The sequence below is a fragment of the Argiope bruennichi genome, chromosome X1 (genome assembly GCF_947563725.1).
Source record: "Argiope bruennichi chromosome X1, qqArgBrue1.1, whole genome shotgun sequence".
Taxonomy (NCBI): Eukaryota; Metazoa; Arthropoda; class Arachnida; order Araneae; family Araneidae; genus Argiope; species Argiope bruennichi.
In genome coordinates this window covers 69,999,459-70,016,717 of record NC_079162.1, presented here as the reverse complement: position 1 = coordinate 70,016,717, position 17,259 = coordinate 69,999,459, and the positions used below count along the sequence as shown (strand labels likewise).

The window sequence follows — 17,259 nt, the reverse complement described above, 5'->3', positions numbered from 1 at the left end:
CCAACTAGTGACAGACCAATTATTCTCAGCAGCTGCTAGCACAGACTGAAATGGTCAAGGATACAACAAATCAAAGATTTCCCTGTTTTTAAAGATAATTCAATATTCGTTGAATATGTTTGCGTCAAAAAAGTGGCATCCATGTATATAAACATGTTGGTGTCCCTAAATTCAGGATCAACTTTATTTCATAAAAATAAAATAAGCTGAAGTTTTATACCATTAAAATTCATGTTTATAAGTATGAAATACAAACAAACCAAAAGAGAAAAGTAAGAGATTTATTGAAATATTCAGGAAATATAGATATAAAAAGAAAACTTACAAATTTATAGTTTTGAGAAAAATAACCAGAATGAATGTAATTGATTACAGGTTTTTATGAAACCTTATTAGGCTACATGTCCATTTCTCATTGTTATGCATACATAAAATCAGTTGACATACTCTTGACCAGATTGTTTTGGAGAATTTGTGGAAAAATCTGCCACTTCTATTTAAGAGCAATAGAATTTTTTCCCCCCAAACCTGAAGGTGGATTCCATTATCCTATGCATATTCCAAGTGCATCCCATGCAAGGGTAAGTAAGCACGCTACTACAATCGGTATATCTTTTCTCTTCCAATAAGTTCATCAACATATTCTTCATTATGACATTGAGCATTATTAATCAGCGAAAATAAATCCTAACAGCACCATAAAAGGGACATGCATGGGGCAATATGATATCCTAGTTGTAAATTTGTGTATCCATAACCCTTTCCAAGGTCTAAACTTGCATGTCCTCTTTAACATAGATTTACCAGATCATAATATCACCACTTTTGTAATGGTCAACTTCTGAGAAGTAAGCTAAAGAATAGAATATTATGGATTCACATTAAATGTAATTGTTTCTTGAATCAGGCCATAAAAAAAAAATCTGTCAAAACAATATATTTTTCCACTCCTGAATAATCCAATTCATGTGCTCGCAACACTACTCATATCTCATCATTTTTGTTGGAGTATTTAATCAAACACATCTAATGAAATAAATTATATAATATTTTTTTACTCCTAATCTCCATCTCTCTCGTTCATTTGATCCTCCTTAGTTTCATCTCCTGATTCTTTGTTTAGAATAAACGAGAGATCAGCTAAAGTATCATCTTTTGTCCAACCATCATCTTCGCTGATAGATCATTCACTTTCATCAGAAGCAAGTAAAATTGCTTTGATTTCTTCTTCAGTGAGTTCACGATTTCTTTTACTCATAATGAAGAAATAATAAGCGTTTAAATACAAAAATTACGCTAATAATCCAAAAATCCGTTTGGCAGTATGTAAAATAGAGAGTAGAACTTCTCAACTGAAAAGAAATTTTCAGAATGGCATTGGTAAAAGGAACTCGGTATTTATATAATTTATCTCATTCTGTTGAAGTTGGGGGGGGGGAGAAAACACCCATTCTTTTTTGCGTCTTTTAATGCTATTTGAGAGCGGTAGTTTGTACTCGGCATCAAAAAATCTGACAGTCTTTGATGACAGAATAAAACCCTGGGATTAAAAAACCAATTCCATCCACAGTAACAAGAGTCACTACACATTTTGTGAGAAAATTGTGACGTGAATAAATCGCAGTGACAATGCAATAGTTTGTCATTATATCATTACAATAGTCCTAATATTGAAAGGGCGTCTGATGTTTATCGGAAAATAAAGAAGGTGCCGGTATCCTTATATATCATTCATCGTTAACAGAGCACTTCGGTGGAAAATTTCTTTTATAAATAGTCATACAATCTTTCCAATTTTAAGCTAACAACACATGGAAATAGAAACTTGTGGTTTCCTATGTGTGCGAAAGAACTTTTGAACTTGGAGAACCGAAACCAGAGACCGATAGTGTAATGAAATTCAACTACATCGCGTCGAATTTGTCGCTGGAAGTTGCTGCTATAATATGAGATACCATCATAGATCTCGAAGCAGTAGATTCATCACGCCAATATCTGTGGGAAAAGCTTCAGTAATCACCGACTGAATCCTCGAAGTGTTTATCAACATTGCAGCAAGTGAAAATCTCTACTTGCATTTTGATGCGAAAACTGCATGTTAAGAATTCAGTTAACTACATGATCTTCCTGGGCGGAGCTAGCTGCCAATCATGTAAATATCACGTGGTCTTCATGTTGATATTAGTATACTTTTTTTTTTTTTCCATTAGAAGCGAACTTGACTCCTGTACTAGGGGGAGTGTGATCTCGACTCTCTCTCTCCCGAGAAATTTTATGTGTAGTTCTCTAGGCCTACTACATTATGGCGTACTCATGTGCCTCTTGTTGATGATACCAATAAACCACATAAAAGACAACATGTGTCTACAAGTCATTTCACCCACACCACAATCTTCACTATCAAATAAATTATTGTGCAATCATGAAATGCAATAATTTTACACTGCATTCTTATATGGAAAATTACAAAAGGAGATTTTCATGAAACAGTCAGAAGGTTACAATGATGAACTATCAGAGTGCACAAGCTCAAGAAATGTCTATATTTCTTAAAACAAGCTCTTCGCTGCTGCTGGAACAAACGATTTGCGGTTTTTATCCAAATTCAAGGTATGAAATCTTCCATTTCTGATTAATGCTTGTTTATGCGAATAAACAAGACAAGTTACTTGAAGTAATTTATGTGGATAATTTATGTTGCTGGAAGCAACAAAGAAGAAATATAAGAGTTTGTTCATAAACTCAGTGATGAATTTCAAGTAATATTTGACTCTCTTGACTACTTTCTTGGAGTGAATATTAAACAAATAAAGTATGGTTTCAAATTTGTTCAGAAGTCAGCTTATGCGAAAAGAATCCTCAATCGACGCCAGATAGATGAGTCAAATACTGTAATTGTTCACTGTGAAAGACATAACTCAAGTGAAAATGATGCTGATGTTGATGAGAAAATGCCCTATCGAGAAGCCTAATATATTTAGCTGCAGCAACTCGGCCTAATATTGTGTAATCGGTAAGCATTGTGTCAGGAACATCAGATTGTTCAAAAGTTTCAAATTGGAATTTTGTAAAACGAATTTTCAAATATTTGAAAGGAACTTTAAATTAGGGCTGTGCCGATTTTCAAACTAATCGAGAGAAAGAAAAAAAAATCGATTTTTCGATGCCAGTTTTCGAAAAATATCGATTTATCGAAATCATGATCGTCAATAATAGTTCACGTTGAATCGCGATATAATAAATTAATATTCACAATTAATTTACGTTTTCGATTTCGTTTTTGCTATCGGTCAGTGTTTATTTTTGTTGCTCTTCATTCTTTTTCACAGCCATACATAATTTTTGTTAATATTTCTATAGACACTGTCATGTTTTAATGTATAAAATACTTGTATTAAGCATATCATTACCCTCAATACATATGGAAAAAACTGTTTTCTGCTCCCTAATAAAATGATACCTTTATGGAAAAATAATTGCGTTTATCAGAAGGTTGTTGACTGTATTTTGTTTAATTGCTAAATATTCATAATCAGAAATAAAATCAAAAATTATTAATTTTTCCACAATTTTATTCGCAGCTTGCATTTTTACATTCAAGCATACTCGCATAAAAAAAGATGTTCCATTATACCTCCCGTTTCGCCAGGCGGCTGAACTCCTTTCAAAACTGGTTTGAGTGCTCCATCGTCTTGATCAAACTTCCGATACTTATCGAATTTTTAATACATATCGAATTGACGATACTTATCGAATTTTCAATATATATCGGAAATCCCGATACTTATCGAATTTGTGTGACTTGAGAATCAGTCTTGGAAATGTTTTACAAATATAACATATATATATATTTGGATTTCAAGGCATTGTTTTGCACATCGGTGGAAAATATGTATTGTTCTTTTCTTTTTAATCCGTGTGCTTTTCTGTAGTATGCGCTTTTATATTTCCAAAAGTGTATAATTTTTCTTGTTTAATATCTTATAAAAAATCCTCTTTTCCCATTTCTTTATATATATTTTTATTACAATATATTATTTTTTATTTAAGATAAAGATTATTTTTAATGAATAAATTTTGTTTCTACAATTTATTCCACTTTATGTGATTGGATTATATGTTGTGCTTTTTTCAAATTTTCACGCAGTTTAAAAGGGTTTTTTTTCCTTTCCTTTTTTTTATTTTCAAGTACACAGCATTTTGAATTGGTTTAAAAATTCCTGTATTTAATTGTCTTAAGAAATCTTTTGTGAAATTATTATTTTTCTGTTTTTAATATAAAGATATTTTAGTGATTTTTCAATCTTTTAACTGTTTTTTTATATATATAATCCTTTCTTCACCACCACCACCCCATTTTATTTTTTCATACTTTATTTTTATTTTATTTCATTTCAAATTTTATAATATGCAAAAATGTTGATAGAATACTTAGAAATAAAAGATAATTAGCTAGAATTTTAATATTCAGAAACACAGCCTTGTACTTGAGTGTTGGTTATTTTTTTCATCGAGTTAATATTAATGATGATCATATTTTTCCTTTTATTTTATCGTCATCAAGACCTTTTTTAAAAATTTTTTTAATGCATTACATCATAAATTTACCCTCCATTATATTTGTTATTAATGTTTTACTCATTTCAAAACTACTATTTTTCGTCTCTTTTGAGCTTTGAATTAGTAAATTGAATGATTCATTTTAGCTATATAACATATCTATTGTTAAAATTCTTAAGCATTCAATCTGCCAATAATACTATTAAAATAAGAATAAAAAATTGTGTAATTCATATACAAAATTAATTTTTCAAGACATCAGATTTTTAATTCATGATTTATTAAAACTACTAAATTTTACTTATTAAAGGCATTATTATGCCGTTTTCCTGTCTTTTTTTATGAAGAATGAAAAAAAACAAAAAAAAAACTGAAGTCTTTTTAAGTCAGCAGTTAAAAGAATAAAATTTTAAAAAATCAATATATTGAAAAAAACGCAAAGTTATAAATTGACATTGCTTCGGAATTGACACACTTTATTATAGGGGTTTTAATACAATATTTTATAACTATTTTTATTCAAAAGAAAACGAATATTTTTATTTTATAAATTGAAACTTCCTTTTGTTTGAAGTCGTTTTGATCAGCTAATATGTTAAGAGATGCTGTTTATAACATATAATAGCTATAAATAAATAATGATATCACGATATATCGAAAAAATATTCATGTTCTAACAGATGAATACAGCACTGAAATAACTACTCGTCATGAAAATCTATTATTCGAATAGAAAACAAATTGAATTCGATCTTTTGAGTTTGTTTCATAAAATTAGGTTTGAATACAGACAGTTGTAATCTCATGAAGCTATTTGGTATGGAGCGATATTTGTTATTAATACAAACATATAAAGAGAATGCCCCCTCTATACGATGTGTGTTGATGAAATATATTAAACTCGCAGAGTTTGACGACCAGTTTCTTTGTACAGATTATTGGCTTTTTAAGAAGTTCTTACGTAACTAAAATAAAATTCGGTGTGTGTTTTTGTGAAAATTCATTTAGTTATTTGATGCGACTGAAAAACAAATTCAATCGAATTAGTTTACAAAAATTAAAAAAAGTGTACGTATTATGAAATAAAAGAAGGGAAAATGCTATTATGGTGTTATTAACTGGTAATAGCACGTGATTCAATAATAAACAATAAGAGCTATTTCTGAGCTACGTATGCCAGCCGTCCATCAATTATTGAAAGGACTCATTCTTTGAGGCTGACATGTATATCGCGTCGTTATTAAAAACGAATTATCTCGAGAGTTCACATGCACGTTAAATGGAGAAGCTATTAGTAAAAGGTTGAAAAAATAATATACATTAACTGGGTAATTTTTTACATTAAGCAATTACAATTTTCCGATTATAATTTTTTTTCGAGAAATCGATAATAAAGATTTTCGTGTGAAAATACTTAAGTTATTTGTCTTACTAGAAATGCACCTGCTTTTTTTTTTTTTTTTTTTTTTTTTTTTTTTTAAGAATTAAGAGCGAAAAAGAACAAAGGAAAAAGAAAGAAAAGAATTCTTGTTTGAAGCTGGTTTTAAAACTGGAAAACACTGTGCTAAATAATATATATATATATATATATATAAAATATAGTGTCGTTACTGGGAAAGCTGTAGACTATGAAGTAATTGGAAATCACATCTTTATTCTTTCCCTCATTGATAAAGAAAGAGTTTAATTTTTAGTAATTATCAAGAATTTCTTTGTTTATTCATGACCAGTGAACGATACACTGAGCGAAGCAATTAGATAACAAGATAAAGAAGGTGCGGAAATGTATTCAGAGCTTATATGATTTTAAGAAGACAGTTGCCTTAAATTTAACTGATATACCTATATACCTTTTATTTTAGATGCACTCTGAGAAACGTGAAAAAAACCGCACACAATTCAGAAGTGAAGTTTAATTTTATGCGATGAAAAAGTAATTTTAAGAACGTGGATAAATCGAGTTTATTACATACATATTACATATTTAAATTTACAGCAACAACTTAGCAATTAATAAAAAGCATCCGCCCCCCCCTAACATTTCCTTTTTCATCATACCATGCATCATGCAAACTGAAATTCAACTTTAGCAAATAAGTTTATTTTCCGGAACCAATACATCTATTTCACTCTTAAAATAGCATGCCTTACTTCGAATATTACATAAACTCACGTAATTTTTCCCTCGTGACTTTTTGCCAATAGTAGTGTTTGTTGCAGGATCCCGAGACGAGCATTTTTCTTCCGACGATTGCACTTCGCCAATAAAACAAACATGCGTCTAATTTCTTCTTTTCCATAATATTATTTCATATGTATCTTTTTATTTCTGTTAATACATTAATATGCAGTGAGTGCCAAAACTAACGACCTACATGGGATCAATATTATATTAAAACGCACATGATAAAAAAAATAGGAGTCCGAATATTACTTTGAGTTAAAAAAAATTCACCTGGAAAATGAATTAATTTAATAGACAAACATGCAATATGATTACAAAATATGTTTAAATGCAGCATTAACATAAAAAGAAATGCAAACAAAAAATAATTTCAATAATCTACAGGAACAATAAACAAGCGTACTTTTCAATGAGTATTTTCCCTACCTTCTGCACTGTTGAGAGCCTGATAGCAATTTGTCAACCAAAATATTCTGGAGCATTTGGGTTTAATCCATTCGATAAATATCTTTAATGTCTACAAATTCTGACTTGCATAAAAGAATATCACTGTAAACAAATAAGTTTGGTCCAACTGCTACTCAAAAAATTCACATATTCACACTACTAACATTTCCTACCAAAAAAAAATAATAAAAATTCTTGCACATTGATTAATGGCCATTTATAACTTATGAGATTTTCAGTAAAGAAATTTCATTACATGTCATTGATCCTATGTTTTCAGTTTCTCTTCAGTCAAAAACTCACTTCATTAGATACGTCTTGAATTCCCTGTAAAGAGATTACCAGCCCATTCACCATGACTCAAGTGTTGATGACAGTTTCTCAAATAAGCTAGATCACATTAAAATGGGACAAAAAGGCCAATCAAATATCTTATAAGAGCCAATTTACCAAGCTTCCAATATACAATTTCAGATAATAAATTTTGATCAGAAACTACACTGCAAGAAGATGGCAGAGATAATTAGTCTTATGAAATATAATCATGACAATTGCAGATATTAAAAGTTATTAGATTCACGGGCAATCCAAAGAATACATTATCTATCAAGTTCAATTACAATTCTGACAAGTCTAGAAAATCTTTTAAGTCTTTACATACTGGTTTTGCAACTATACAGCTCTCAAACTGCATGCAGCATCAAAATTCTTGCGTTTCATAAAGAAAATACACAAACAAAAACTTCCATAATTCATTAATAGAAATAGTCTATGAATAATATAAACAGATTTTGTAATGCAATTTTATTCTTTCATTACCTGCATCAAAGAGGGGGGGGGGGGCATTTATATGCAATAACTTGAACAATTACTTGAGAATTAAATGTCTTTTCTTAAGCTCAGAAAAACATGTGGACTAATTTTGGAAACCATGTACCTAAATTTTCAATCAAAATTCAATAAACATTAAAAATTAAATTTTAATTTTAAGAAATAAAGTGCTTTATTAGTATTAAATATATTTAATAATTAAGCTGCTCTGGTTTCAGAATACAAAACGAGAAATGATGATAAAATGAAAATATAAAAGTTTAAGACTAAACAATAAAAAGACACAACTAATTGAAAATAAAATTTTATAAATGATAGCTTTAATGGATTATGAAATCTTTTATAACATTTTACAATGAATTGGAATAAAAAGCATATCTGTGTTTCAGGCATATAACATAGCATAGCAAAACAATAAACTGACATTAAAACTAATGTTCCGAGTAAAGAGCATATACATCAGAATAATTGTTAAATTTAGCACGTTTGAAGATTTCATTTGCTGCTGCCGTGATTAACATTGGCTGTTTACCGTCAGTATCCAGTGAAAGAGCCAATTGCAAATCTTTTTGCTGATACTTAAGCGAATTATCAGTTGGAAAGGAACGTGATTGCAGAAAAAATCGTCCTTTTTCTGAAATAAGGCGTGAATATAATGGCCCAAGTTCTAGGATTTCCAAGAAGTTTATCTGAGAAACATTACAACGCTCCAAAAGAACCATGGCTTCTGCAAAGGCAGCCTGTAATACACCAATTAACGCACTATGAATTAGTCTCATTTTAAAACCTTTGCCAACATCACAGCTAAGATGATACGCATTGTCTGAGAAGGCAAAAAAGCAACTCTTACATTTCAAAAAAAGTTCCCGATTGCCTGCACTCAAAACTAACAGAGCTCCACCTTCAGCCATTTCCAATGATCCAGTAATTGCAGCTTCAAGATATCTTCCACCTTTATTGGTGATGGCTTCTGCAATTTCTATTGATGTAGTTGGATCCATTGTAGTCATTTCAACATAGCCTTTTGATCCACGTGGCGACCTTTCAAGACCTGCCAGAATGCCACGATGTCCAAAAACCACACTTTTTGAGGCCTTAGAATCAGAAACACAGCAGAAAATTATATCACACTTTTGGACTACATCACATGGAGATAGTGCAAAAGAAGCTCCACCTCTAGCAAAATCTATACATTTTTCAAAGGTTCGATTCCAAACTGTGACTTTGTGATTTGTAATGAGTAGGTTTTTAGCAAGCCTTTGACCCATCATTCCAAGACCAATAAATCCTATCTTCGCTTTTGATGGTCTGACATCTTTTACTCTTACCGTTTCATTGGGTTCATGTAAATTAATTACAGGACCTAGCTCAGGTTCAACATAACCATGCCTGGTAACAGAATATGTTCGTCTATTTGCAGTTCCATCCACAATACGTCTTTTGGGTGCAGCCTTCTTTCGAACTCTTGGGCTTTCAGTTTTTCGTTTCATTCTTTGTACTTCAGCAGTTTTCTTTTCAGTACCACTTGTCGATACTTCAGGAGATTCCTTTTCTTTGGCTAGCGATTTAGCCTTTTTGGGAGCTTCTTCGATGATCTGTTTTATTGCTAATTTCAAACCATTTGATTGTTTCTTATTGGAAGCAGTCTGTAACATTTCTTCAGAATGATGTACAATATTTTGATCCTGTATCCACGCATAATTTTCGCTTCCAAAAAAGAATACATAATGCCGTGCCTTTTTAAGAGCAGAATATTTTGTATCTGTAGGAGGGTTTACTATCTTGGCTGGCCAGAAAGGAAAAGACTTCATCTTTGCCCACACCAAATCTCCAATATCAAAATATTTTTTGGAAGCCATCTTTAGTTAGAACCTGCTGTCTTTATACCTATCATTGAACAAATGAAACAAGCCAAATCAGTAATTTTTTACATCATTAAGTGCATAAGTTTAAGACATACTTCCAAGTTAAAGAACTTGACACTTCTAAACATAATTTATAAATTGAACTTCTGCATGTGTAAATTCATTTATGTTAAAATATAAACTGCTAGCATTTGGAAAATAAGAGAAACTGGCATTCTTGAGAGCCAATGAATTTGAAATTAACCATCCTATAAATTATACTTACTTATTTTAGAATAAAATATAAATTTCTTTTAAATAAAATGGGACAATTTACATAAAAAAAAATTCGGGTGCATTCTACATCTACCAATCATAATTTTAAATGGATATGTTTTCATTATACAGCTGCAAAATAACAAATCAACCCTTTTATTTTATTAAGGAGACGATCTAAATTTTAAAAAGAAATTGCTTCATATAAGTTTTAATTTATTTGAAGGCTCAGTCTGTTATTGCAAGTATGCTAAATGAAAAATCAGTTTACCTTTTTAAAATTTTAGTCTATATCTTCTAATTTTTTAGCTTCTTTAAGTAATAGGCTTCCTGAAAAGAGAAACTTATTGAGTATATTGAAATCTTCAATGTTTATTAAAAACTATTAAAGATGATTAAAACTATTAAAGATTACTTTTAAAAGGCATTAACAACATTTCACATAAAACAGTAATATAAACAACAAATAATACAAAAAGCATTTAAAACATTGTTTTTAGATTTCTTGGATATTATAAATTCAGCTAAGGTAAAATATTTACTAGGCATTTCAATTTCATAAAATGCCAAAATTTATACAAATTGTGACACAATACGACATGGATGATTCAATTTAATATACTTGCAGTAACATGGGGCAACGACACAAATACAGAAAACTATTTCATTTGAATTTATAAAATTTAATAATAGCTCAAATAATCCAATACTTTCATGGATCAATAGTTAAAATATGAAATTAGTAAAGTCTGAAATGCAAGAACTCTAAAACAACAGCAAAAGACAAATTATGCAATTTTTAAAACTTGCCATTAATAGCAATCTGTACACTTCAGCTACTCTTACTACAGCCATTTTCAAAGCAATACAGATCCTTTAAAGCAAAAATTAAGTAGCCATTATTGTGGCAGAAATTAAATATTTTGCTATGAGAAAGAAAGAAATGGAAGAATGTCTGAATGAAGTATTTCTTATTCAAAGATATGATTAAAAAATTAAAATTCAGTTTATGATGTCATATATCAAATAAATTCAGGTGCAAAAGACTAATGAAAAATATGCTAAAAATTAAATTCAACAAAAAAAGTTTGATAATATTCTAGGAAACGCAAAACTAAAAATAATCCATGAAGAACTTCAATCTCGTGAACCTGATAATACAATTAAGCAGTACAATTAAAAATCGTAAGAATACAATCGTAATACAATTAAGCAGTATATTATATATCATAAGAAAAATCCCTATTGGTTTACTTATTACGAATGGAGTATTTTTTCACTTTTATTTCAAAAGAATACATTGTGAAGCTATTTAGTTCTAAAGCTTTAATAGATTTTCCCATTATTGTATCACTGAAAAGTTTGACAAAACATAAAGGAAGTAAATAGGGAAAAAATTTAAGCAAAAAATTACGATTGGACTAAGAAAAATATTACTGCACATAATATAAACAAAACAAGATTTAACGAAAAAAGTTAGTAGCAATTCATAATGTTTAAAACATAACTATTCATTTTACTACCCAATTTATCTATTAAAAGGAAGACACAAATGCTGTAAGTACAGAAATGGCCATGTAATAACTATAATTTTAAATACAAAAATCAAGACAAAGAAATTAAAAGAAAGAATGTATTATTTATTATAATTACATTATTTTTATGTAGGATAATGCACTTCCTGACATCATCACGTAAAACAATTGCTATAAAAGCATTTCATAGATTCACAAGTGATTAGTCATAATTTTTCAATTACATGGCTTCCTTGTTCGTTGGATTTCACACTCTGCCACTTTTGGTTGTGAGGTTTCTCAAAAGACCATGGTGTACCAAAAGATGCTTATCCATGAAAAACCAGCATCTGTGCTAGATCTGATGGACAAAATTTGGCACTATGTTCTTGAAATTCTGACAGACTTATTCCAGTCAGACGGGGCAAATATAGTTCTGTGAACACATTGTTGAATATGAGGGAGGACATATTGAGTAGTTTTAATGACATTTTTTTTTGTGTTATTTAATATTTATAAAGCATATTAAATGTTTTAAAGTGTATTTACATTGCCACTTAATGGCAGATTTTCATGTTAAAATTTTTTGTTTAATAAATGCTACGTGCATCATTTGAATAATCTGTAGTTTAAATTTTATCTCATTTGGACTAATAGAATGCATTTTAGAGACCTCCAAAGTGAGAAAGTTATAAGTGAACAAGAATTAGGAAAAGCCAGTAAATTATTCTAACTATTCCTCACTAACATATTTAAGCAAATATTTCTTTAATGTTAATAAAATTTTGTGGCACATTTCAGACACATTGTTAACAGGTCTTTCATTGGTATTATTATTGACATTTCATAGTTTGCTTTTGAACATAGTAACATTGCTAAAACAAGCATTTTCATTTTGTGTACTAAGAGTCAGAATGGGAAGAAATTTGGGACCTGGGCCCTCGTTTTTTTATAAAGAATATTTATCTGCAATTTAACAATTTTGCCAGATAAAGTGGGAAAGATGTGCAGCAAGAAAGAATTTCTACTTTCTTTCCACAATGGAAAATTCCTGCCATGTGATAAATTACAAAAAATCTTTAATTTTCAAATTAGTTATTTCCATAATAAATTTGAAAACTTTAAAATATAGCCATTATTTCATTGATTTCTTTTTCTCTGACAATTAGCATATTGTTGAAAAAAGCTAACTTTTTATACTTTAATTTTAAATATTCAGAATATTTCGAACTTTAAAAAATTGTAATAAAAACACAGAATGAAGATTTACATAATAGGTTAAAAAATCACCAATACACAAATTTTGTACAAATAACTAAGGCAAATATTTCACAGATTAAAAATACAATAGGAGAAGTCACTTTTTCAAAAAGTTTTAAAATTACAACACTAGTAAAAATTTAATTCAATCCCTCTTTGGATTCTGATGATCATCTCTCAAATAACATTTTTATTTCCATATTTACAGTATATTTTGCTATATTAATTTCTAGAAAATAAAACAATTTTTATTACTTAAAATTTTAACACATCCATTTAATAAAACAATGAAATGCTTATATGTTTTTTCAAGGTCCTGCATCTTCCATTTTGTTCAAATTTAAGAATAGAAAAACATTAAAAAAATAATAATAAATTCAGAAATGTTCTTTAATTGCTCATACCTAAATATTCTGATTATATTAATATTGCTATTAATATCGACAAGAAATTGAAAGTTCAAAATAACTGAAAAATATAATGAGCAAAATGGGTAATTCAGTTTGGTATGTATTTATTATAAGCTAAAAATTATTAGGTTAATTTTCATACATTTATGAACTTTCCCATCCATTAAGACAGGGAGCAAACTATCAAATGAAGGAATTTAGCTTGGTTAATGAAGAAATTCAGTGAAAAAGTTTAAAATAAAAAAATAAACTATTTTGTTTAATATTTTTTTAAAACAAATATATATATATATATATATATATATATATATAATTATTACATCTTTTAGTGGAATGTTATATTAATCCTATAATTTGTAACAGGGTACCTAGTGAGAAATTACTGCAAAAATTAAGCATTTATGAATACATACATAAACCTGCATATTTTCTAACCATGGAATGTTTTCTGTTTTATAATAGTGCATAGCTTTTATTGAAAATTTTGTTAATTTTATACATGTATTCTTTAAATTTTCATATTTCTGAAAATTTTGCACTTGATTTTCATATGTGCAACAATAAATAAGATTCAACATAGCGGGGATCGAAAGTGCAAATTTCCTCACTATATTTAGTAATTTTATTTGCTGTCTTAAACAGGATGCATAGACTAATCTTATCTTAAAAAATTAAGAAACAACCATGATGTAGCTTTTCTTCCCCAACAATATATATAACTATGAGTTCAATGAAATACATTCAGTTAGGCATTGACTAAGTTAATCTATAATTTTATAAAAATATAAATATAGAAGATTACCAGTAATTATCAAATACTTTTTTAACTAATATTGAAACTGAGCTATTTAAAGGATTTTTCAGAGTCTATAATTTATAAAAATATAAATATAGAAGATTACCAGTAATTATCAAATACTTTAACTAATATTGAAACTGAGCTATTTAAAGGATTTTTCAGAGCTTTTATTAAAAGACTTTCATCACACGTCTTAAATTATACTATTAACAATTGTGTAACTCCATAAAGAAAAATTACTTCATTATTAAAGAAAATTATTATTTTCATTATTCATTTATATTCATTATTATTATTTTCTTCATTTCATAAAGAAAAATTACTTAAAACTTCATTAGCATTCCAATTCCCTGAAAAAGGTTAAGAACATAAGTAAGCAAAACTAGAATATAAAATTCATGCAAATTTTATCAAATATATAAATAAAGGGTTGTTTCCATAAAAGATTTTCCAAAACTCAATTTTCTCATAAATAACTTTCCCCAGCTCATTAGAATTTATTAGTAGTGAAATGTTTCTAGCTTACCAAACAAGTGAAACAGCTTTATATTCAATTTTAGCAATTTCCTTTTATAAGAGAAATTTCTTTCATCATTAAGAGATCAAGAAATCAGATTCTAACATTATGCCATGGACTATTTCTTTTACTCTCCATTTTCACAAAAAAAAAGGCAATATTTTAAATGAGCTGAATTTCTAAAATTCTCGATTTTTTTTTTATTAATGAGTACTGAGTGGATTCTGCCAGACTGCTTTATGTAGTCATAAGATTACATGTTGTGAAATATTTTTCATTCAAATTTCCCACTTCAATACCTTTATTAATGCCGAATACTGATGCAACAGATGATTTTTCACGAGAAAGAATGAAAATAAATTTTAAAACGCTAGGGATTTTTTTATAGTCGTCAATTAAAGAATAAAAATAACTAGTTCAAACTCATTTTCCAGACATTAAATTCAAAACTGTGTAAAGAAAATTTGACCAAGAAATCTATGATCTCTATGAAATCTGCTTTTTTTTAAATCCTTCCTGATGAAAGTACAATACAGAAACTGATTTTTTTTTTTTTTTTCCACACTTACTTGTTTTCTACTAAAACGTAATTTCTTACCAATGCAAAATTTATTGGAGATGAATTCATTTTGTATTCCAAGGTATTTTTAAATAAGCTAATGACAATCACACTAGAAAAGCATATAACTATCGGATTTTTCTTCTGTGAAATGCAATAATTTGTCCACTCTTATTCCTACATTCTCTTATCCATTTTGCACTAACTGAAAATTTACAATGACTTCAGCAATTTGCTGAAAAAAATTTTAACACACAAATTTTCTTTCTAAATTTCTTTTTAAAGAATACAATAATAGTTTTACTAATTTATAAATATCAGATGCATAAAAAGCTAAAATCATTCTGGGAGGGTAATCACTCAAACTCATGTGAAACCAACTGAAAACATCCAATATTTCATTGCATACTCCCCAAGAAAGACATTATCATCTATCCTTCCTGAATAAAAAGTAAGAACCTTGGACAAGGCAATGAAAGTCAAGAGTACATAGATTATTATTTTCAGAGGTCTAGTATATGAAAGCTATTACTGCAATCTCTTATTCTTGCAATCTTTCGAGAGGGGCATTTTTTAGATGGAGAAAGAATAACTAAGAAATTTTAAATTCTCTGTATTTTCCAGGTTTTTACAAAAATTTTCAGATTTCCCTGCTTTTTCCAGATTTTTAAATTTGCTATGTTTCCCTAGTTTTTCATGTTTCCCCAGCAGCAACCCTGATAGGTAAAATTTAATTTGCTAGTTATAAATGTTTGATATTCAAAATTCAACAGACCCTTCTTGAATCAAATCTGCAAGCAGCATCTCATATACAAATGATAATAAAACAATATAGTTCCATCTAAAGCAAATGACAATTATAATTCTGAAAACGAAGCATTTGAATTCAAAAGAAATTGATCATTAATCAATGCTCAATAAAGGTCAAGAAAAGAAAACAAAATTTTGAATTCATCTAAAGGAATTATTTCAAATAAAAATTTTATAAAATGCTGTTGTGAAAAATGAAAGGTAAAATTCAGTATCATTACAAACTCTAAAAATTAAACATCACAATACGAGATGGAACATAATTTTCATTATAAAACGAATGATTTTGCGTCCTAAAAATTGGTACAATCAGAGCACTTTCTTTATGAAGATGGAAGAGTGCACAGTTTTCCTAATTTCCTGTCTCTGAGAATTAAATTTACATGGCATTTAGCAATCTCAAACAAAAAATATCACCTTTTCATAAAAATTTGAGTTATGAAATTTTCATTTTGAAACTTATTATACATCAAACGAATTTCCAAACCAAATGTCAACACACATTTAAATGGCTGTTGAATGAAAATTATGCAACATATTTCTTCTTTACCATTAAAGACTATTATATAATGCAGCGTACAATCCCGAAAATAGACAATCAATTCAGTGTGTGCTTTAATTTTTACATCATACCTTCTTAAATTTAAAAAAAGATACTTACAACGATTATTCCATGAATACTATATCACGCTATGAGACTGGTTAACCGGAGGACGCTTGAACCCCCCACTAGAAGTTAATAGTGAGGGAAGCATTAGAAGCGATGGGGGGAAGTAGCACTGGAGGACGGGTTTTCTTCCGGTAGTGATGGAAATAGGGGAATAGATGTATGGTTGCTTACGGTAAAGATTTTTGCGCCAAAAAGTGAAAATTTATTTACACGCCAAGAATGAAGCGCATTTTTGGAATGCATACGGTGGAGTGTAGACGACTGTCGATCGGGATCTATGAAGAAGGCAGACCTTATTTATGCACGATCTTTTTTAATAAAAGGATAATGCCGGGATAAAATTTATTTATTTTTGCTCATAATTACGTTTTATGAATCTAATTTTTGACTAGAAAGGAATGTTGAGTGGGGCTGAGAGCTTGGGAAAGCTGAATTTTCCACAGGCGCATTCAATTTATAATTAATTAAATGGCAAGAAACTAATATGTTAACTCAGAATTAAATTCTATTGTCTATTGGTTTGTTAAATGAAATTTAAAGTTTTCACAAAGTAATAGAATGACCTTACAAGTTTCAT

The 17,259-nt window shown here is 29.0% G+C and overlaps 1 protein-coding gene across 2 annotated transcripts; it reads right to left on the bottom strand.

The window, feature by feature from the left end:
- Positions 1 to 8,321: 8,321 nt before the first annotated feature.
- Positions 8,322 to 16,827, bottom strand: LOC129959117 (uncharacterized). Of its 2 annotated transcripts, XM_056071933.1 has the most exons (3): positions 16,674 to 16,826; positions 10,415 to 10,473; positions 8,322 to 9,910 (listed from the first exon to the last, which is right to left on the bottom strand). In XM_056071933.1, exon 3 carries the CDS (start codon positions 9,880 to 9,882, stop codon positions 8,455 to 8,457), a length of 1,428 nt encoding a protein of 475 aa, XP_055927908.1. In that variant the 5' UTR covers positions 9,883 to 9,910; positions 10,415 to 10,473; positions 16,674 to 16,826; the 3' UTR covers positions 8,322 to 8,454. The 2 variants fall into 2 exon arrangements, with proteins under 2 accessions (XP_055927908.1, XP_055927909.1); XM_056071934.1 differs by lacking the exon at positions 10,415 to 10,473 and having other exon boundaries at positions 16,674 to 16,827.
- Positions 16,828 to 17,259: the final 432 nt, after the last annotated feature.

What these genes read in the sequence shown, in the direction of transcription:
- LOC129959117 (XM_056071934.1), bottom strand. Translation starts at nt 9,882, where the DNA reads ATGGCTTCCAAAAAATATTTTGATATTGGAGATTTGGTGTGGGCAAAG.